The sequence below is a fragment of the Apis laboriosa genome, unplaced genomic scaffold, assembly GCF_014066325.1.
Source record: "Apis laboriosa isolate Shangri-la unplaced genomic scaffold, ASM1406632v1 scaffold177_cov149, whole genome shotgun sequence".
Lineage (NCBI taxonomy): Eukaryota > Metazoa > Arthropoda > Insecta > Hymenoptera > Apidae > Apis > Apis laboriosa.
This window is the reverse complement of record NW_025222169.1, coordinates 100,884-123,280: the sequence shown is the minus strand read 5'-3', so window position 1 is coordinate 123,280 and position 22,397 is coordinate 100,884. Positions and strand designations below refer to the sequence as shown.

General features: G+C 37.3%; 1 protein-coding gene across 6 annotated transcripts in view; it reads left to right on the top strand.

The window, feature by feature from the left end:
* LOC122711622 (carbonic anhydrase-related protein 10) overlaps positions 1 to 22,397 on the top strand; it is a 185,069-nt gene that overhangs the window by 135,073 nt on the left and 27,599 nt on the right. For all 6 annotated transcript variants that reach the window (XM_043930596.1, XM_043930599.1, XM_043930598.1 and 3 more), the window contains one exon: positions 3,004 to 3,195. In XM_043930596.1, coding sequence (XP_043786531.1) covers positions 3,004 to 3,195 — 192 coding nt within the window. The remainder of the gene's footprint in view (positions 1 to 3,003; positions 3,196 to 22,397) is intronic.

Below are 22,397 nucleotides of genomic sequence, written 5' to 3'. Positions count from 1 at the left end.
TCAAAAAATGTCCAATCGCCAAAAAAGGTCGGGATTAAAGCGAACAATAAAAAAAAAATGTGAACGAAGCAAAACCGGAAGCGACGATGCAGAAACGTGGACGTATTTAACCGGAAGTCGGCCGGAACAGAGATCTGGAATCTATTGCAAAATAATAAGTTATCTGCCGGCGACTTTTGCCGACGTGTCCTCCTCCACCGCTTTCCTTCCACCCCCTCGGGTTACCTCATTATTTCTAACTGATGACGCCATAATTCAGCTTCACGCGACGTACAAGAAAATGGACTTCCCCTCGTCGACGACTCGTGGCTGTTCCACCACCACCATCACCACCACCCTTCGTTCTTCGAGGGTAGTAACAGCGACAACTGGGGGTGTCTGGCCCCCCTATTCCGTCCAATTAAATGCCTAATCAATTATCTGGCGAAGGGGGTGAAGAGAAGAGGGAGAGTTGGCGCCCTTTCTTGCTCCTACCTCTCGAAACATCCGTCCTCCTCCTCCTCCTCGTCCTACTCTTCCTCGTCCTCGTTATGCCGCGAAGAAATTAGCGGAGGTGTCAAGGGATCACCCTGGCCAACGTGTTTCCACCGCCTCGATAATTAGCCCTAAGTTGGGCAGGGAGGGGAGGAGAATTCGCGGAGGACTCGTGTCGCCAACCTGTGAAACGACGTTGTTCCTGTTGCAGAGGGTGTGGGTGAAGAGAGTTTGGAGAGAGTGAGTGGTGGTGTTTTGTAGGAAATAGTTGAGCCGGTCTTCGTGGATTTGGCGAGTTCAATTAATTTTGGATGGATCGGTATACGGGGATAATGTTGAAATTGTTGTGAGTAAAAACTTGTTCTATCATCTTCTATCATTATCATTAAAGAAGCTTTATGAAGAGTCACTCGTGGAGACAACTAAAGAGGACAAATTTTTTTAAAAAATTCATCTTATTCGAGCTTCATTGCAACCTTCTTTCTCTTCTACTTTACTAATAAGTGATTTGTGTATAAGATATTTTTCTCGAAATCTTAAAATCTACGTACTTCGATACGTATGATTAATTAAAGTGAAAATTAACATTTTGCAGAATGCTCGTTAACAATGTTTCATCAACGAACATTTTCGAAACGTTTCGAAGTTGGAGATGCGAGGATTACGCGCGATCTCAACAAATCTGGCAATTCCAACGTTGCCAACGTTGGTTCCATTGATGATGGCGGATACTAATTAGAACGGTCTGGGAAAGGAAACCGGTTCCCGCGATGGGAAAGGCCCGAAGATGAGAGCCCCATAGTTGAAGATAGAGATGGCGTGGGAGGTAATTTAGGTATCGTGGGTGGTAGGGAGAAATTTAGTAAAGCCTTGACCGTGCTCATCTGCCCGCTCTTTCCGTCGTTCAGACCCGAAATTAACGCTTTGTACGCGACCTCGAAACTGCGAAACACCGCGCGGTAACGCCTGTGTGTACTGGCCGCTTCATTAACCTCGTTACAAAGAACTCTTCCCCCTCCCCCTCCCCTTTTTTTCCACGCTCCCCTCCTCTTTCCTCCCCTTGTATTCTTGGCCAACCACCCTTTAAAGCTTTTCCTCTCCTTCTTGGGAGTGGAGGTGGCCGGGCCTTGAAAAGGTCTCTCGAGAATGGGAGAGGGAGAATCGAGAATTATCGGGGAGGAATGATAATGTTTTAGAGAATTTTGAAAGGGAGGACGTTTTTATGGGAAATTAATTTGCCAACGTTAGGGAGAAATGTGAAAACAAGAACTGCTTCTGTTATTTTTCGTTTTATGAAATTCTTCGAATATTTATTCATTTCGTTGGGCACAACGTTAATATATTTCTGGAAAATCTCGAGAATATACATTGAAAATATAAGGAATAGATAAAATAAAATTATCTATTTTTAATATTGCAATATCGGTTAATAATCTGTCTTCATTAAACGGCAAATAGGAAAAACTATCTACTGGTTTATATCCAATAATAAACGCGATCTATAAACGGATTTAACCATACAAAGAATAAATTCTCCCGTCCAAGACAAAATAATTCTTCTAATACCTCGAAATTAAAATTAAGAAAATTAAAATTCATCGAACGGCAATTATCGTTGTTACAACTTAATTATATCAACATCATTAGTTATAAACACGACTTATAATCGAACGTTAAAAAAATGACGCCAAAGAAAATAATTCTAATGATAACAGCATAAACGAAATTATCGTTTATCGCGAATTATCAACATATATTTGCAACAAAATTATCGACGTGTAGTATCTTCTAGTTATGGAATCGTGATCGAAAGAAAGTTTATTATCGAAGACGGGTCGTTAATCGTTGAATTACAGGGAGGACGTGTTACAAAATTCGGTTGGAAATCAATGGATCCTGGCCCGGATTAAAATTTTCACCCGTGTATAACGGTGAGAATTTAAGTGAGAATGATTACGCGCGTCACGCGTAATACGGGGATAATTGCGTTTCGTACGGGACTTAATGGAGTTACGCGATTTTAATTATACTCCCTCCCCCTCCTCCCGGATCAGCGTTTTTCTCTCTCGTGTCTCCTTGCATCCTTCGAGCGCCGATTTTTCATCGCGACTTTTATTCGTTCCCGTTGGAGAGGAAACGGGTATGTACTCGTTAATTACGGATTGATGAAGGGCCGGTGAAGCCAAGTTGGTTCGCGTCTCTCAAACGGTGGAATATCAATCCAGGAGGGGGAGAGAGAAATTTATTCGAATCCCCTTTTTCTCCCCGGAGAAATTGATTTATTCGATTGTATTTAAACATTCGTGTATATAAAAAAAATTGAAAACTTTCATTCACAAGGAGAGATCAAAATTTCGGCAATGTTAAAATAATGGAATTCTAAATATTTTGTGATCGAAAAGTATTACTCTCTTTTTTTCGATTTCTTTCTTTTTTTTTTTTTTTTTTTTTAAACGAATATACTTTCGCCTCACGTATTTAGAAATCGAGATGTTACGAGAAAGGTTTCGATTCTATTTCGTTTTTCAGGTTTCCGGCCATTTGTACAACACCGGCCAGTTCCTGGTGTTCAGAGCCGATCGGGAGGCGAAGGTGCGGGTCAATATAACGGGTGGGCCGTTGGCTTATCACTATCAATTCGAGGAGATCTACATACACTATGGGATGGATAACGATCATGGATCGGAGCATCGCATTAATAACTACGCTTTCCCCGCCGAGGTGAGTGAAACTCGATACCGGATTTTTTTTTTTTTTCTTTCTCTCCACTTCCGTGAAAACGTTGGAGTTACTCGTTCCGCGTTGGAGAAACGCGGTATTGATTTTCGTTTAAGATTTTTCCGGCAATATTATTTCTAATTTGTTTTTTTTTTTTTTTCAGTATTTAGATTAAACAACGAGACAACTGTAATTATACTTTGAATTTTTCTAAATTTAAAAAAATCTTTTTTCAATTTTGTAATAGGTTGATACGAATAGGTAATCGCGTAATAATTGAGATTGTTTAATGGCGAAACTTTAACTGGGATACGTTGCGCGTAAATTAAAAAAGAAGAAGAAGAAGAATTTAATTTTATATTCCAAATTTTGTGATAAATAAACATACGTACATTTTTTTTTAAAGATTTTGAAAAACTATTTTTATCTCGCAAAAAAAAAAAAAATCGGAGAGGAGAGCAAAGAAAAATTTATCAACGATTTAAAAGCAGGCCGGTGAAAAATTGAAATTTTAGACACTTCGGTCGCACGCAAAATTTAATATTCTTGGTCTGGTGAAACCTGATAAAATTCAACCGTGAAATTGACAAAAGGATGACAAAATAGAAACGAAGGGGAAAAAGAAAGAAAGAAAGAAAGAACGATTTCATATCGCTTTTAAGCGTTTATATAGAAACGAATCTACTTTCAAACAATATCACTGTTTTATTCCATAGGAAGCGGCATAGAAAAATAAAAGGAAAGGGTGAAAGAAAGGGAAATAAACGGACGGAATTAGCGATAGCGCGTTTAGCATACCGTGGAAGATTATTGGACGAGCGGGAATTTTAAAGTTCTTGAATCTTTCATCGGATCGATATTTGACCATTCTCGTTGAAAATTCGCTAGAGTTTCTGCTTTTAATTATGCATTACCGCTAGTCCTCGTTTCGACGCCGAAATCGAAATCTTCGAAACGAAACGATACCTCTATCCTCATTCCTCGTTGAAAAATAAATTCAACTTGCTTCTATTTTCATTCAACCTTCGAATCGTAAAGTTGCGTCAGATGGACAATTTTCGCCTCATGTTTCGTCATTTCCTATCTCTTCTAATTCCTTCTTTTTCAAGGGAAAAGAAAAGAAAAAATATATAAATGAAATATAAATGAATATATTCCTTCAAGTTCATTATTCAAAATTCCATCCTTTCATATTTAAAGAAGAAAAGATTCGAATCCTTAACGAAGACATCGTTATTCCTTCTTTTTCAAGGGAATGCAAAAATACAAAAATATATATAAAACATATGTTCTTTTCGACAGTGCTAATAACATTCGTTATTCAAAATTCCATCCTCCATATTTAAAGAAGAAAAGATTCGAATCCTTAACGAAGACATCGTTATTCCTTCTTTTTCAAGGGAATGCAAAAATACAAAAATATATATAAAACAAATGTTCTTTTCGACAGTGCTAATAACATTCGTTATTCAAAATTCCATCCTCCATATTTAAAGAAGAAAAGATTCGAATCCTTAACGAAGACATCGTTATTCCTTCTTTTTCAAGGGAATGCAAAAATACAAAAATATATATAAAACACATGTTCTTTTCGACAGTGCTAATAACATTCGTTATTCAAAAGTTCATTTTTTCGTGTCTGAATAAAGAAGGAAAAGGAGAAGAAAAGATTGAAATCTTTAACGAAGACACGAAGTCTGGAAGAATAACGCGGAAATTACGCGTATAATCTGGAAAAATCCCTGTTCCGTCGGGGCTCATCAGCGAATCAGTGGACAAGGTTAAGATGATAAAACCGGGACGAGGGAAGCTGACGGCGTAGTTAATCGAAATTAATCACGGGGCCGGCTTCGTAACGAGACAAATTAAACATTCGTTAAACGCGACGTGACGATGACCCAATTAACCGCGACCTGCTCATCCTTCCGGCAACCAGACCCTCTCCATGTGCGACCCAGTTATCCCCTGGACGGTCGACGGCCCGCGAGAGAATATCGCGTTGCGCCTCGTCCTCCACGATTTTCCCCGATTTTTTTAATTAGTGTCGAAAGCAACACGCCTCGTCTCCGTGAATTTCGTCGAAAAGAGCGGTGAAAAGAATAAAATGTCCCCTCCTCCTCCTCTCCCCCTTGGAAAATTATTTTCGACTTTTTGGGTCGAGAACTGGGATAAGAGAACAACTTTTAGAGAATTATGAGAGAAGAGAGAAAAAGAAAGAGAGAGAGAGAGAGAGAGAGAGAAATGGGTGGATAGAAATAGAGGTGTCGTTCACAATTGTGCATTGGATATGGGAAAGAAAATTGTAAACGCGTAAATTTTTCTTTTTTTTTTTTTTTTTTTTTTTTTTTTTTTTTTGTGAAAGTGTGAAGAAGATTCTTCTGTTTGTCGATTGATTTTTTTTTTATTGATATTGAGAAATTGTTCGATGCAATTAATATCTGTAAAATTGATCAACGTTACACTCGAAAAAAGGATATTAATTAACATACTAGCGATGCTTGATGCAACTCGCTCGACCATTTGATGAAATCAATATCGGATTATCGTGGAAATTCCAATGAAAGTCGCGAGAGATTAAATGACTCACCCTAAAAATTCCTCGATATTCGTTCGAGCTTCGATTCGAATTCCTCTCTGCCCAAAATTGGATTTGATTTTTATATACCTTTTACTTACTTTATTTACTTTATTTCATCATTAAGGAAATCGTTGTCAGATAAATAAAACGGTTATATCGTAATTTTATATTTTAAGAAAAAAAAAAAAAAAGGGAGTATATAATTTTTCCTTGTATATAATTTAGAGAAAAATATAGGGCAACGATTTTTCCATAACATAAAATGTTGTCGTGTAATATTCATCGTGAATGAATCGTTTCGAAGAAAGGCATTTTATTTCGTTTCAATTGAAGCTATTGATAACGTGTCGGATATAATAAAATTCATCGATTTCTCTACATAAACCCCAATGAGGGAAAGCTTAATCTAAATCGAAAAAGTGGATTCTATTGTAACAAAGAGGATTCATTCCCTTTGTCGTATTACACATAAACAAAATTGAACGTGAAAAGCAAAGAGAAAATTAATAGAAATATTACAAATGGTCTTTCACGAACCGACCATAAAATCACAATGACTCGAAATAATGCTTTTTAAATCACTTCGAAACTATACATATTTTAATTCACGGCCATTCGTTGTTAAATCCATGCATACACATTTATAAATAATTAAGCATCAGATATACATCATCTTTGTAGCGTTTAAACTTTTATTCCCTCGATTATCCAAATATAAAGATCCGAAATCGTAGAATTTAATTAAAATAAATCGTCCTTTTCAATCAATAATATCGCAATATCTTTCAACGCCGAATTCAACTTCCCGGTTTCAATAATTTCAAAATGTATTAAATTTACAATACGATTTCGTATCAAACACATCAATTAACTATTCAACTTAAAAACAATTGTTTGATACAATTTGATAAACGTACAAAGAACAACAATACTCGACTTACACTTTCCCCGTGTAATTAATAAAATCTCGATCTCGACTTCGTCGAGAAAAAAGAAATGGAAAAATATTCATCAAACTTGATCAAACTTCTTCAAACTTCGTCAAACGTCTTCGAACCGATCCCTAACATCCCTAATCGCAAAATCTCTCTCACATCCCCATCTCTAATCCCTTCAAACCGCGATCCAACGATTTCAAACGCGAAGCAACCCGATCAAACCGCGCGAAAAACCGTGAAGAAAGAATCGGAAACCCTCCTTCCCCCTCCTTCCAACGTGCTCATACGCCGGAAAACAATTATTTTCGAATCAACGCGGCCTCCAACGAGGGCGAGATCGATTCGAGGTTAATCGAGCACATAATTCAGGGGCGACGCTGCGTGTTTGCACGCGGCAAATCCGGAATCCGCACGCGAGCAGGTGCGACGCAATAAGCGGCCGTGCTTGCGGCCATTTCCAACCCCGTATTCCCTTCTTTCCAAACCGTCCTTTCTCCGAACCCCTGACCAATGAACCCGCGAACTCTCCCCTCTCTCTCTCTCCGAACCCCTGACCAATGAACCCGCGAACTCTCCCCTCTCTCTCTCTCTCTCTCTCTCTTTTTCTCTCTCTCCATGATAAATTCCAGAACGTTTGTTGTTCCTTGAAGCTGGATGGAATTTATGATGGCGAGATATTAATCGATTTCGGGGATATCGACAACGTGGAAAGTTTGGAACTCTTTCGAGGGATTTCGAAATGCGATGTATCAGAAAATTTGTTAGAGATCTTTTTTTTTTTTTTTTTTTTTTTTTTCAGAATTTGGAGTTTGGGAAAGGAAGTTTTGAGTAAAATTTAATCGGTAGCGTTTGCGAAACGAAGTAATTTTGCGGGGGGGAATTATTTTTCAAGCTTTTCACGGGTGTAAATTTTGTTGCTTCCTCTTTTTACCTCTTTTTTTTTTTCCGATTTATAATTTGATAAACGCGAAATAATCCGTGATCATTTCTGGCGCGACAGGTCACGCGTAACGTGATTTTTAAAGGGCAGAAACATCGGCTGTAATTCGAAGCTATACCCTCGGCAAAATTACGGGCGAAGCTAATTTCGTTTTTCGTTACTTTTGACGTTGAGAAATTTGCGTTAATTTCGTGAGCAAGGTAATTCGTGTAATATCCACGAATTATTTATCTCGGAATCGGAGATATTTCTAAAAGTGAATCGTATCGTTTGAACGTTTCTTTTATTTAATACACGACGATAAGTTTGTTGGACCATGCAGAAATCAATCGATAAAGTTAATCTCGTTGACACGAATATTTGTCTCGCGATAAATTTGATAACACATTGCAGTTTAACACATAGCGTACCGATAAATCATGGCCAGTTAGAGTCAATAAATATCGAATCATTAACAATTCCAGTGGCAAGAGCTTTCCAACCTTGAATCATTAACTATCGAATGGGAATGCATGTCGTAATTGAATGCATGTCGTTGCATGATAATTTCAAACCTCTGTCTTCAACGTTGTCACAATATACTTCCAAATTTTTCTTTGTTTCTTTTCTCCTCGCATTTTACGATTCATGGCACGAATATTGTTGTACAGGAGATTATTTTTAAAGAAATTTTGATATTATTTGAGCATGAGCAATTTTGGGTTGGTTCAAACCTTCGAAAAGTATCTTCTAAAGAACGATGTAACGACTTTTTTACTAAAAATACAAACTATTTATATAAAAAGTAGCAGCAATTTAAAGACATTTCTAAAGCCAATCATTCCATCCAATTCGCTTACGTGATAATATTATTGTAGCCGAAAATAGATATGTTTTCTACGCACGATTTATCTTTAAGAAGAATCATAAAATGATAGAGGGAAGGGAACAATGAACTCACGAAACAATTTATCAAACATGTAGAAAAGAAATAATTAATGATCGGAAATAATGTATGTCGAAAAGTAGTCATAATTGCGTTCAATAATAATAGAGAGGGATCACGCGGGCTGGCAAAGACCAATTATCGTAAAAATTGTCCCGTTTCCCAAGAAACATTAGCAATTTACTCGACGTGTGCGTGTTCTCAAAGGGATTCCATTCGGATCTCCGTTCAGCAAAGGGGGCCAAGGACGGATCGATTTCAAAGTTGGTTCACGTTAAGAATTTCTTCTTTTCTCGTGTCCCAATTATTCATTTAATCACACGCGATCATCCTTCGAATCAATCCACGCCAGTTTTTCATAATAAAGAAAGGAAAATGGCCGAGTGAATAAAATATAGCACGACGCTTTACGACCTCCTATTCCTATTTTTTTCTACCCTCCAGATTTCCTTTGTTTCTTTTTTTTCTCTCTCACTTCTTTCTTTCCTACTTTACTTCCTACGTAGGAAAAATAGATCATTGGGACACAGCAAACACAGCTGGCCCATCGTCGTTTAATTGCAAATAAAATTTTAATCCGGGAAAGGGATTGCATTGATTCCCGGCGTAAACTGCACCGCCATTTCCATTTTTATTCGAGGGACTCGGTGCATATCTGCACGCAAATCGATCGCCGTTCGAATTCGTAAACGGGGGTGAAAAAAAAAAAAGAAAAAAAAAGGAACGAGAATCGAGCGTCTATCTTTCGACGTTCTGCCTCGTTGACGTTGTAACGGAGGGGATCGAGGGAGGGTGGGATTTTCGAGAGATTGAATCTGATTGAAAAGTTACTATTTAGACGGTGAGTTATTGCTTCCAGTTATTTTTCGATCATACATCTTGCTCGTGAGATTCATCGATCGAACTTTTTTGGGAAAAGAAATAAGAGATTCGAATCGTTGATGATCATTACAATTTAATTAAGAATTTCTCAAGATCTCAAAATATATTCTCTCTTTTCTTCTTCGACGAAAACACATTTGTTTCCACATTTTATTTTCTCACGTCCTTCCTTCGCGATTTCTAAATTTCTAAATCGGATCGAACTTGCATCATCTCTCTCGCGAAAGAAACCATACCTCATACGACATTTCTCGAGACAACTTTTCGCACAAATCCAAAAAAAAAAGGTTTGGTCAAAATTTAAACACACCGTGCAAACATCCGATCACGATCGATAATTAATCGACAAGGATGAGAGGCGGCGGACCGAATTCAAGCCTCCTCCCACAAATTCGTGACTCTCAGAACCGGGGAGGCCTGTGTGGACATCCGGTTCGGGTGCCGGGACAAGGAGGGGCCATTCGAGGAGGCACTCGAGCCACTCCATCAGCTCCTTCTCGAGTAGGCTTTCGGCATCAAAGCGGCTCGTCGCTCAAACATGCCGGTAATGGTTCAGACTCGCTCGAGTGCCGTGGCTCTGGGAATCCCCTTGTCCTCCTGTCAGCGGCCCTTTCAAACGGATCCACCGCCTCTCTCTCTCTCTCTCTCTCTCTCTTCGTCACTCCGTCCTCCACATTTTCGTCGCGAAAACTTGTGGAAAAGGCGAGGAGGAGCGTTGAAGATTTTTCCAAGAGGGAGGGATTTTTCGCGAGGGACGTTTTCACGCGAAAAGGTATTTATTGGAAAGGTATGAAGGATTCAGGTTCTATCGATTGTGTTAACCGGACGATTAATTTTTCAGTTGAGAGGGAGAGAGAGAGAGGTTGAAGAGACAAGATTTTTATCGAAGAGCGTGGAATTATTTAAACGTGCGATCGTTGGATTAAGATGTATCGCAAATGACTTGGTTCGATGATCCAGTGAGAGATGGGAAGAGGGAACGATAAAAAATGAAAGAGATCGAGAAAAATGTGCATCCCTCGTGGATTCGTGGAAACGCGTTTCAATGCAAACACTATTCCCTCTTTTGTACCTCTAATATCCAAGATCAAATTTCTTTCATTCGTGCATCCATCATACGAAAATCCTACCACAGTAGTAGTGAAATTAGGTGTAAGGATAGGGGTGGTTTATCGATCAATTCTTTCCTCTTCCTCGAAAAAAGAAAAAAAAGAGTATCTTTAAAATATCTAATCTTCAGTTCAATTAAAATTTTCGTCCAATATAAAATTTTTATCCATAGAAGGAAAGAATAATTTAACGAGAGTAGTAGTACTTTTTTTTTTTTTTTCAAGTTAAATCGTGTTTACAGTTGTTCGAAGAATATTTTAACGACACAGTCCATTTAAATTGAAACTACTTTAATTTATCGCATCGAGGAACGAAAGTAAATGGCCGTTTGACGATTAAATCGGGGAAGACGGATTTCGTAAATACGTTAACAGACATTTTCGCCGCAAGCGGCCGGACTATATACTCTATTACGAAATTCTGGGATTATAACTTGAGCTCTAACCTGGTTTCGGTTCTCGTACCGTTCCCTTCATCGTCCATAGCATCCCAATAAACCTGGTTAACCCTGTTTCCGTTATCTTCACCACGCTCTTCGACCCTTTTATTATTATTTCTATTACCGTCCCTATATAATCTTCCGTTATATCTTACCGAATATATCGTAATGATGTTTCATTGTGGAGAACAATTGTCAAGATTTTGTACAATATAACATGGTAGAAATAGGAAAAATGGTGAGAAGCGATTTCCTAGAATTGAAACGAAACGTTTTTAACGTTGTTTCTTTAATTATTAAACGATTGAGAATGACCGAAGGATAATGAAGTTTAGCCGTACAATGAAACTCGATCGAAAGCGTATATATAAAATCGCGAAAACTTTGAACCGCTATAACTCCGAAGCTATTAACTTTGAAACAACGGGTGAACGATCGTTGGAAGCGTGGAATCTTACCCTTTAAAACGCTTTTTCATTTATCCCGATACGACATCCGGTTCCCGAGATATCCTCGTGTAAAGAGAAAGCTAATTTTTAATCATTTCCTTGTCGCTTTTGCTCTCGCCTCGTCACGCTTATCTATCCCCAAACACGATTCCTGGAAGAACGTAATAACACGCGTTTCCAAGAAAGAATATAGGTCACTAGGCCTATTCGTAATCTCTAAACTGTCCTTAACCATTACTTTGAAACTTTGAAACCTTATATCTCCATAACCGTTCGAGATATCGGGATGGAACGAAAATAGACTTCAATGGCACGGTTTCTTGTATATTCTGAGCGATGGATTTTCGTTGATAAAATGTTGAATTCCCTCTCATGATTTTCCCATCGAAAATCGAAAGTTGTGAGAATTGTGCAATGGTCTGTTGTTATATATATATAGTATAGAGAGGTGTCATTATATTTATAGTAGCAGTATTTAACTTTCCATTATTAAAGTATGTACACGTGTTACATAAACGGATGCGGATCTCTCGGTGAAATGGTGATTTTCGCTTAAGTTATCGGCACGATCGGTGCCGTATCATTTCCTGGTATTCGCAGCATCCGGTGGACGGAATTTGCTTTGTGCCCGTTCTTGTTTACAGTCTCGTACAAATTGGCCGTAGCTGCGGTCGATGTTCATACAGATCCGCCCCGTTTATATCGGTTAGACCGATTTGCTTTAAATAGCGGCCCGTTCGATTCAAAATTCGATTAGGATTGGAAAAAAATTCGATCGATGATTATCTCTCCTTCGTTAAATTCTATGAGATGATATCTCTTTCGTCGTTGGAATGAAATGAAATGACGTGCGTTGGAAATTTTATTTCGATGACGGCTTTGAAAGAATAAATTTTTTAGAATTCGGGAGGGAGGAGGGATAAATATTATAATCTTGGCAATTATTTTTTTCTTTTATTTCATTTTAGAAATAAAAAGTTTTATAGAAATTTTTGCAATTATAACAAAATTACGACGAATTGGAGAAATTTTGATTTTCGTGATTAAAAAATAAGAAAGAATTTGTAAGATTTATGAAAAATTCTTTAAACCGATGTTTTCAGATTTAAAAATTTTTGGGAATATAAAGAATGGAAAGTATTTTAGATTTACAACGATATTCTGGATAAACTCGAGCAATTCTGAGATTATTAATTTATCGTGGCAACATGGACGAAAGATCGAACGTACGGTTGACATATCGAATCGTGTATTTTGCACGGATGAATATCATCCAACATATATATTCGTCCCTATGCAAACGTTTCAAGAGTTTTCTCAACGTTTCGATAACGTTGAACGAAACTTTGTAGGAAACGCGAAATACACGTATGCGGGACCTCGGGTTTTTATGGAATCGTAACCGTAATGTTTTCGCATTTTTCGCGACGCTCGTGTCTCCATTTGTTTTCGTTGCCATTTAAACGGAAATAAAGGAAACTTGAATAAATATTTTCCTATGGAACGAATATTTTAATATCCAGCTTCCCATCTCTCTTTCCCTTTTCATAAGATAAATTATTGAGGAATTTCGAATAATTCGCTTGATCTTTTAAATTCATAATTGTAAAGAATTGTAATAACAATTCTAATACGATATATATATATTCGATATAAACATTCTGGCATTCATCAATCCCTATTATTTCGAAATATCATTCATTTTTTTTTCACATTCTCATTCGTTAAACTTTTTATTTAAAACTATATATTTCATCACAAGATGATCATTATTCTATAAAAACAAAAAGAGATTGCAATACTTAATTAATAATGCAGACAAAAAAAAATAGAAGAATTTTAACTAACAAAGAAATATACGTCCCTTCAAATTATCCAATTCTATTAATTTATTGCATATGAAAGAAGGCATCGTGAAATTCTTTCAAGAAAGAAAAAGAATTACATTAAAATATACATCTCTACTCTATCTCGAGTACCATCGATCTCCAGTTTGACGAGTTTCTGAAAAGCCGTGCTATCCTTTTATACCTTTTCAACGATCGCGACAACACGCGAAAATGATGCTTTTATAAAATTCGTAAATAAAAGGGGGGTGGTTATAAATTCACGCGGGGAGATAGGGCAAAAGATAAGCGAGACGATGAAGGGGAGGGTGGTAAATAGTTGCAACGTGAAATGAATGATAAGGGTGGATGGAGGGATAAGCGTGCTTAACACGGAGGAATGCGGTCGGTGGTAAATGGCGGTGACTGGCGTTGATTCATGGCGCATTGAAAGCCCCTCCCCCTCCCCTCTCGATGCTGCTCATCGAGAATGCTCGGCTATAATTGCCGGCCGCACTTCAACCTTTTCATTACTTCACAGCTCGTCACGGGTCTCCATTCGTCACGTTTGATCTCGTATCAAACGTATCAAATCGTGGAAAAGATATGTATCAGGTTTTCCTGAATTTTTTTCACGCGTTTCGCGATTTACTCGCGGGGTGCTGATTTAAATCAGCGGTTTTATCATCGGGATGGAAGTTTTGAAACAACGTTGTGGATTCAATTGATCGTTTAAGAACTTTGGAAATATTTTATTTTCTCTCTTTTCACAATATTAATTTTCAATTTCGAATAATACCTTTTGGATTAATTTTGACAGTTTTCTTCGTTACTTTTAGACAAAATTAAATTTTCGTGCATTTGCAGATCCTCTGTTTTAAAATTGTAGATAAAAAAGAATCGATCTTGTTTAAAATCATAGAATTTCTATTTGAAACATTTTTTTTTTTCTTTTTTAATGAAAGCCATTAAACTAATCGAAGTTACTTGTTCCAGGTTATGAACACCAAGAATAGGAAAAATTTCTACGCGAAAATATGACGGAAAACGCGAGCAAGATGTTGTCTTATTCTGATTTTCATTCCGACATTCGATGTTTCCTCGAAGACGAATCGAAACTTCGGCATAGCAGTGGAAGAAAACTTTGTCGTGAAAATGGGTTCCCATACGATAGATTTTTTTTTACGATGTATATCTTTCTTATCGAATAGGTAAGAGACGTCGAAAAGTAAAATCTTTCGGCACGCAAGTAGGTCAAAGAACCCGAGTCAAGCCTCGAATGTACATGGTTGGCTACGAATGGAGAGCTTCTGTGGCCATTCTCGGGGAAATTCCATCAGACACACGAAATCCTCGGCTCAAGACGCTCCCAGGAACTCGACTTTGTCGTTAAATTCCGCCTCTTTGAAGCTGGCATGGTTAGGCATTCTTTTTTCTTTTTTCTCTCTTTCCTTTTTTTTATGTTACAAGTTTTAATTATAAATTATACAATCTTTCGACTAGGATGATGAATTAAATTTAATTTTATATAATGTTTCATTAATTGGAGAAGAAAATAACGCGATATGTATTGACTTTTTAAATACAATACATATAATTCGTAAATAATTTTAAAATTCTCCTTTACCAAGAAATATATTCGCGAACAATTTTGCAGAAATTAGATAAATTTATATTACATACAGAAAGAAAGTAATAACATATTTTTTGACCATTTTTTTTTCTTCCAAAATTTCTTCGTTTCATCCTCGAAAATTAACAATTAATCCACAATTACCGTCGAATTTGATAATCAAAAAAAAAAAAAAATCGAATAATTAACCATTGTCCTCTGTATACAGTTCAACGATCACACAGAACTCCCGACAGACGTTTTCTCCCAAGGCAGCAATCGACGCAAACAGAGAAGAGCAACGAAGTGACGCGGTTGAACGAGGTTTAAAGACAGAATCCCGAGACTTTTTTTTTCTTTTTTTTTTTAAATCAAGGACAAAGGATTTGCGATGCACGGCGATATCGCGAATGTAATTAATCGCGTTTCGGTCGATAGAAGTCGCGGATCCGAAATGCATGGTGGCCAATCGATCGGTTAATTCTAGTACCAGAATAGATCAATGGCTATGGAAATCGGCGCTGCGGGATTCTGAGGACCCTTTTGATGGGCGCAGGTATTTACGAGAAGCATGACAGCCGGTATTCCCGCGTAATGGTCAAACATCGACCGGCCGGGATTCGAGTGCTATTATTATGGCACAGAGGGAGGGGGCGCAAATTGACAGGCATAATTGGTTTAATTTCTGCGCCAACTTCCACGGTTATATTGGTAAAGCGGGAAATCTCGTAGAAATCTCGTCCGAATATCGATCGTGTCCACCAATTTTTTTATTTCTTTTTTCTTTTTTTTTTTCTTTTTTTTTTTTTTCTTTCTTTTTATATAATTTCCATGAATTCTCCATTTGGATTCTCTGTCTGATGCTTTTTTTTTTTTATCGTAATTGTATTGAGTTTATTTCACTGGAGATCGATCGACGAATCGGGTCCATTATGGAATAATTGGTCCAATTTTTGAACGAAATTTAACAGACGGTAATAATGATGGTAGATCGAAATCTGATTATTAAATATAATTTATATATATATATGGAATTTGAAAAGTCTCTGATAAAATTTTGATTTCTATATATGTATATATTCGAATTTAGATTTAGGAGATCTTCGAAATCTTGTCTCACTCGCGTATCAAAATCAAGTCGTTATAACTTCAATTAATAATTAATAAGCGTTAAGCTTAAAAATATATCTAAATAGATTTACAGAAAGCTTGGCAAATGAAGTTTAAAATTAAAACAGGTTAATTGAGTATATATATATACCTGAATGAAGCTAGTAATCATAAAAGTAATCCCGTATAACGCCTTAATATAACACCAATTATTTCAAAATAAATTAAGGCTTCTTCATAAAAGATAAACGTGCAAAACGTTTAAGATAAAATCTTGAAACTGGGTCGAAAAATTAGATCATAATATTTAACGACTTATTTTTCCTCCATTTTTTTTCTTTTCTTTTTCTTTTTCTTTTTTTTTTTTTTTTTTTTTTTTCACGTTCAGAAAAATATTCTTATACATACCCCTTAATGAGAATTTCATTCGAAATAAAATTCACTTCAACGTAATAAACCCACCGGATTTAAACGGGCATAATACCTCGAAAAATGTCACGATAAATTACCCCTATAGAATTTATACCGATAAATTTTTCTCGAAAATACGAAATCGCGAGCCGCGAACTCATAAATTACCCTCCCCCGTATACTTACTCGATTTACACTACACTCGTGTAATGAGCCCAACAACCGTGACACCGAACTGTTTGTCGAATAATCAACGATTTGTAGAAAGGTATTCTACGTGTGTAGATAAAGGTATGCGAGCAATTCATCAGCCCAATATGCGTTATCGCACGCTAGCCCGTTATCGAGAGTATTCTGATTTTACCTACCCTCGACCATCTTCTCTCTCTCTCTCTCTCTCTCCCTCTCAATCGGTGTGTAATTTAACTTCACGGTTTAATCTTTCCGATGCGAATGCCAGGTAATAACGTAAGAGGAGTTATCGTTCGAAGTAGCCCAACTATCGCGGGGGTTATTATCGCGATAATCGTGTCATCGGTTTGCAATTAAGCCGAGAGTTGCTTCATTCGCGAAAACATCCGAGTTATAGAATACGTAACGTTCGAAAATTGGATGTCGTCGGATTTTTTTAATATTTTATTCTTCCGTCGATAAAACTTTTGGATTAAAAATTTGGATCGTTGAACATTTTGTTGAAGATTGTCGCATGTATTTTCGCACGTGTATCAATTCTTCAAAAATGTTTGATTCTCTTTTCTATCAAATTTCATTCTTCTATAAAACTATCTCGTTAAATATTTTCAAATTGATCATTTTACACCTAATTGGAATTTATAAATTCAAAATTCTACTATATTACATACTACTTTCTCGAAAATAACTTTAACTCGAAGACAAATTATCTTCGAAAAGAGAGAGAGAGAGAGAGAGAGAGAGAGGGAGAGGGATTAAACAAGAAACAAACAAACCGCACTATTGAACGCGATCTCGAGCAACATAATCGAGCAATTTCCAGGAAAATTTCATCTCCAACCTCGGTAACGAAAATAGTTTCGCATTAACACGTAACCGTCCCGTTTAATTCCGTTATCGATTGTACCCGTGGTGGCGAGAACTCGACTCGTTAGTCCAGTTTCCTCCTGAGCGTGGAACCGTGGACCTCCTCCTCCTCCTCCTCCTCCCCTCCATTCTTCTCGCGACACCAGAAGGGAAAAGCGTGGAAAAGCGCACGGACAAATTCAGCCACGCGACCATGGAAGTTTAAATCAGAAACGGCGCAAACGCAAATTTGCTTAATTATTCAGCGCAGAACGTTAACCAGTCGAGAGAGCGTGGCTGCGCGTTCCTCGTAGTAATTGTAGTGGTCGTTTATAGTTGAACGACTCTCGTCGCGTTGCAATTGTCTGTTGTCAGGAGTGGCACTCTTACATCCGGCCGGTGTTAAAAGGCCGTCAACTCGAGAACGTCTCGATTTTTTCTCTCTCTCTCTCTCTCTCTTCTTTCTCTCTCTCCCGCCTCCCCTTCGAACCAAGCTAGTTCACTAGTGAACTTGCGAGTGAGAAACGAAGCTTTCGAATCCTTGGAAGTTTTTTCCCCCTCCTCCTCTCCTCTCTGCTTGTTCTTTCTTTATGACTTTTTTGTTTTTTTTTTTTCGAGAAGTTGACAGAAAGAGATCGACTAATGAATCGACGCCTCCGTGTTTCTTGGTTGAATCGTTGTTTAACGAGTTTGCCCATCGAAACAGTTTACCCGCCCTTTGAAGGGCCCTTTTGTGTTTCGTAACTCGCTCGATACGAATGGAAAGTTGTTGTTACCCCTGTAAATTTTCGTTGGTCCTCGATTGTTGCTCCGTGAAACGGGTGGTTACTTGTTCAATTAAGATCCCCATTGTGGTGTTATTCCATCCTAAAGGGGGAATCAAAACTCGTTTAAGCAATTTTCTAATATTTCTCCCTTTAGAAAAGAACAAGAATATTTATCGTAATACCGTAACTACTTCAATTGCTTCTTAATAAGATTATAAAATTTAAATAAGAATAAGAAAAAAAGTCTAGAAAAAAAAAAAAGAAGATTTAACAATATCTTTAGAATTTCTCTTCGTGACCACGATATCTTAATAAAATTATAGAATCCGAAATAGAAGATCCTTAAAATCATCGCGATTATATATAGTTATAAAATGAGAGAAGTTCCAAATAAAAATATTTCTTGAATTATCTATCATGCTAACCCTTGAACGATTGAAAAGGGAATAAAATGTAAAAAAAAAAAAAAAAGGGTATTTCGATTTAACAACCCGATTTAACCTCGATAATAAGTCCATTCTTATATTTTTTCCTCGAATAAAACCAGTTTACTCGCGCGCATCTACATATGAATCGAAATCCCATCGGGTACACGTACACAGGTATCTACATATTAATGCACGCGCACACGTTGAAAGCCCGTCGTGCATTGTCGCATAGATGCATAGGGTGGTACACTAGTTCCGCTGTGCACGCAGCACTCGTGAGTTAATATAGCAATAGATAGAGAAGGAAGGAAGATAGAGAGAGGGGGGGAGGGCAAGATGTGCGCGCGTGGGATTACAGCTGTATATCTATCACAGTGGAACATTACAGCATTGTGCCAGAAATCCTGATGGCATGCCCATAGGCCGCAGGAACGTCGTGACGCCGTCTCTAACGCACGAATTATCCTTCAAACCCGAACCCGTCGTGAATTTCCTCAGGAAGATATATATATATATCGCGGAAGTTTAGAGATAGTTGCGAGCAATTTTACAACGTGTGTTTTATTAATTTTACACTAGAGATTAATTAAGAGTTACTTTTTTGTGGAATGAAAATGTTAGAGAGTTTTTTGTTTCGAGATAAATAGAGGTAATTGTATTTTTTTTTTTTTTATGTATATATAAGATTTTTCGTTATTTTTTAAATTAACGCTAATCTTTTTTTTCCAGGGAAGTTTTTAATCGATTTAAGAAGAATCGTAATCGTTTTAGTTTTAATCGAGATGAAATTTTTTTCAATTTTATTCATTTCATATTTTTTTCTCCTTTTTCAATTTCGTAATCCGTAATTTTTAAGAAATTAATGGAAGAATTAAAAATCGTTAAAATTTGAGAGAAAAAATTTGGAAGGATTCGAACTCGAGAATTTTTCGTGGGATTCCAAGATTTTACCCACTACTCCATCAGCGTTTTCAACCATCGAAGTTTAATAATCGTATTTGATCGTGATGAAGGTACTTTTTCTTTTTTAAACACATTTCTCGTGATATAGGAGTTATTTCATAGAATGAAAACTCCATAAAGAGTTTTTCATAAAATATAAATCATCGATTATAATTTATATACGGTTTCATTCACAGATTTCCTATATTGAGATGTAAAACTATAGTGATCTAACTTATGGTGCTATAGCTCATGAAACGGTCCAGATCACTATCCTATAATTCATGACGTAATCCAAAACATTACATAACAGAACATGCTGCGATCCAGGTCATTGTGCCATAACTCATGGCGTGATCCAAGTTACTACACACCGTGCTTCTACCCTCCGCGCAAAACACCATAGCACAACCTAAATTATAATATAATCCCAACAATTTACACTTTATGGTTACCTATAATCAAATCCAAATCACTCGAATAACCATAAAATTAAAATATTACATGAAATCTTCTAGATTCCAAATTTTAACAAGTAACTAAAATCAAAATACTCGAATCATTAAAGCTAATATTAATTTTGTCAAAAATTAATATCAGCTTGCCAATTTTTAACGAAAACAAATTCTGAAACGAGCCAATTTATTATTTAATTTACGTAAGATAGATTAATGATCAAGATCCACGCTCCAACCATCCCTCCAATAACAAAACCACCTTACTTATATTCCCAGCCAAAGAATACCCGGCCAAAACCAGAGTCCAACAAATCAGATACCGTACAAAAGTTCAATCTGTCCCATCACACACGGACGTCGTCAGGGAGAAAATCGCTGAGCCAGCCTTTCCCAAAGAACTCTGGAAGATCAATCGAGAGAAGGAATGAGCGACGCCACGTCACCACCCTTCCTCCACCCTTCAAAACGAATGTTTAACGCTAATAAATGCGACACGAGGCTTCTTTCTCTTGCGGATCTCCAACCGTGTTTCGATTATGCAGAAAAGTAACGCAAGAGCCCTTCGAATAGAAGGGGTGGCGACAGGGTTGGTTGCCAAGGGAAGAAGATCGGTGCAAAAGATTGGACAGTCGAAGAAGATATCGGTTGAAGTATGTGCCTGTGTTTGATACGGTAGTTGAATCCTGAATTTTCGCCGACCACAACCCCCTTTTTCAAGATTCGATAACGAATCTCGATGTCAGCCAGTGGACCGTGGCGAACTCGGTCGATCTAACGAGCCGTCGGAAAAACACTTGCTTCTTGAGAAAGAGTGTGAACGGTGTATCTTCTCTTTTCGATCTTTAAACTAAGTAAGAGAGGTCTAAGAGGTCGAATCTTCACGGAATATTGTTTTTTCGATTCGCGTTCCACCCGGGGATTGAAAACTTTCTGATTTCCTTCCTCGATATTTTCCTTTTTATTAGAGCGGGAGGAGTTTTTATTCCAGAATTCCAATGGTGGAATTCTTCGAAATTTTCTAATATGAATAGAATATTTCTAAAAAATTTCTTAAAATTATCTTCCTTTGCTATATTTCACACAATCCTCAAGTTCATCTCCGTATACATTAATTAATTTCCACGACAAATTTTTCCATTAAACGGAATATCATTCCGTTAATTTACGAAAGAGAATTTTACGAAGAGGACCGTGGTAATGCTTTTCTTTTTCTTTTTTCAAACTTCCACTAAATTTCACGCCACGTACAAAATGATTTTTCCATCCCCTCGGCTTTAAAGCTGGTTCAATTCCTCGAATCCCGGCCGGCAATTATTCGAACGTATCGGGGAACGGTTTCGCTTCTTCCCCAAACTTGTTAAAACGCGTAATTCCTCTTTCTTCCTTTTTCCCTCCCACCCCCTCCCCCTGGCCACGCTTGTTCCCACCCCCCTCCAGGACGGGCGGTTTTCGTTAAAATTTGATCGTACATTATTAGCACCGGCGCAAAATTACGGTGGCGCCCTCGATATCAATAAATTAACCGCGCCGCAGGACGTTCTAAATTGCATTTACTATTTCCCTGCAGGGCATTAAACATAGAACGACTTTCGTAATCGCAGTTGTACTAGGATTCGATTACACCGGCTGCCTAAAATTTAATTAAATCGACACACACGCGGAGAGACCCGGCGTCCACGTACGTACGGGGCAGGCGCAGGTAGCACTCTTCGGCCGGCGCGAATTCGATAGGGCGAAAATTGTGAAATTTCATTTACATCCGGGATCCGGATTCAATTTGTCTCGATCATTGGCCGATATAATTTTTTTACGTGTATCCCCGTGACGTGAGTATAGAAGGAACACGAATTTTCGTTCGTTTGGAAAATGTAACGAGGGAAAATTTAATTATGGCTGGCACGATTGTCGATATCGGTAAACATATTCGTTGTTTCTTTGAATCCTTTTTCTTTTTTTTTTTTTTTTATTCGAGATAACTTGTACCCTTTTCTTCTTCGTTCGCAATATTTCGTTTCGTTAAACGAGGGGGGAAGTATGAAGTAAAATTTGTACGATTCAAATTCTTGTTCTCGATATCAGCATTGAAATCGTGAATGATTTTGTTTTATAAAAAATTGGGATACATCGAGTTTAAATTTTAATTCAAATGTCACTTTCATCGTTCGATGACAAACTTGAAAGGATTTCCCCTGTTAAATATATATAAAAAAAATGAAACTTATCGAAATTATTATCATTTTCGTTTATCAAGCATTCTATCTTTTAAAACGAATTTTCCAAAAAGAAAAAAAGATAATAACAAATCTATTCCACTTTCGCTCTCTCGAGATGACTTCACCATCCCCTCTCTCG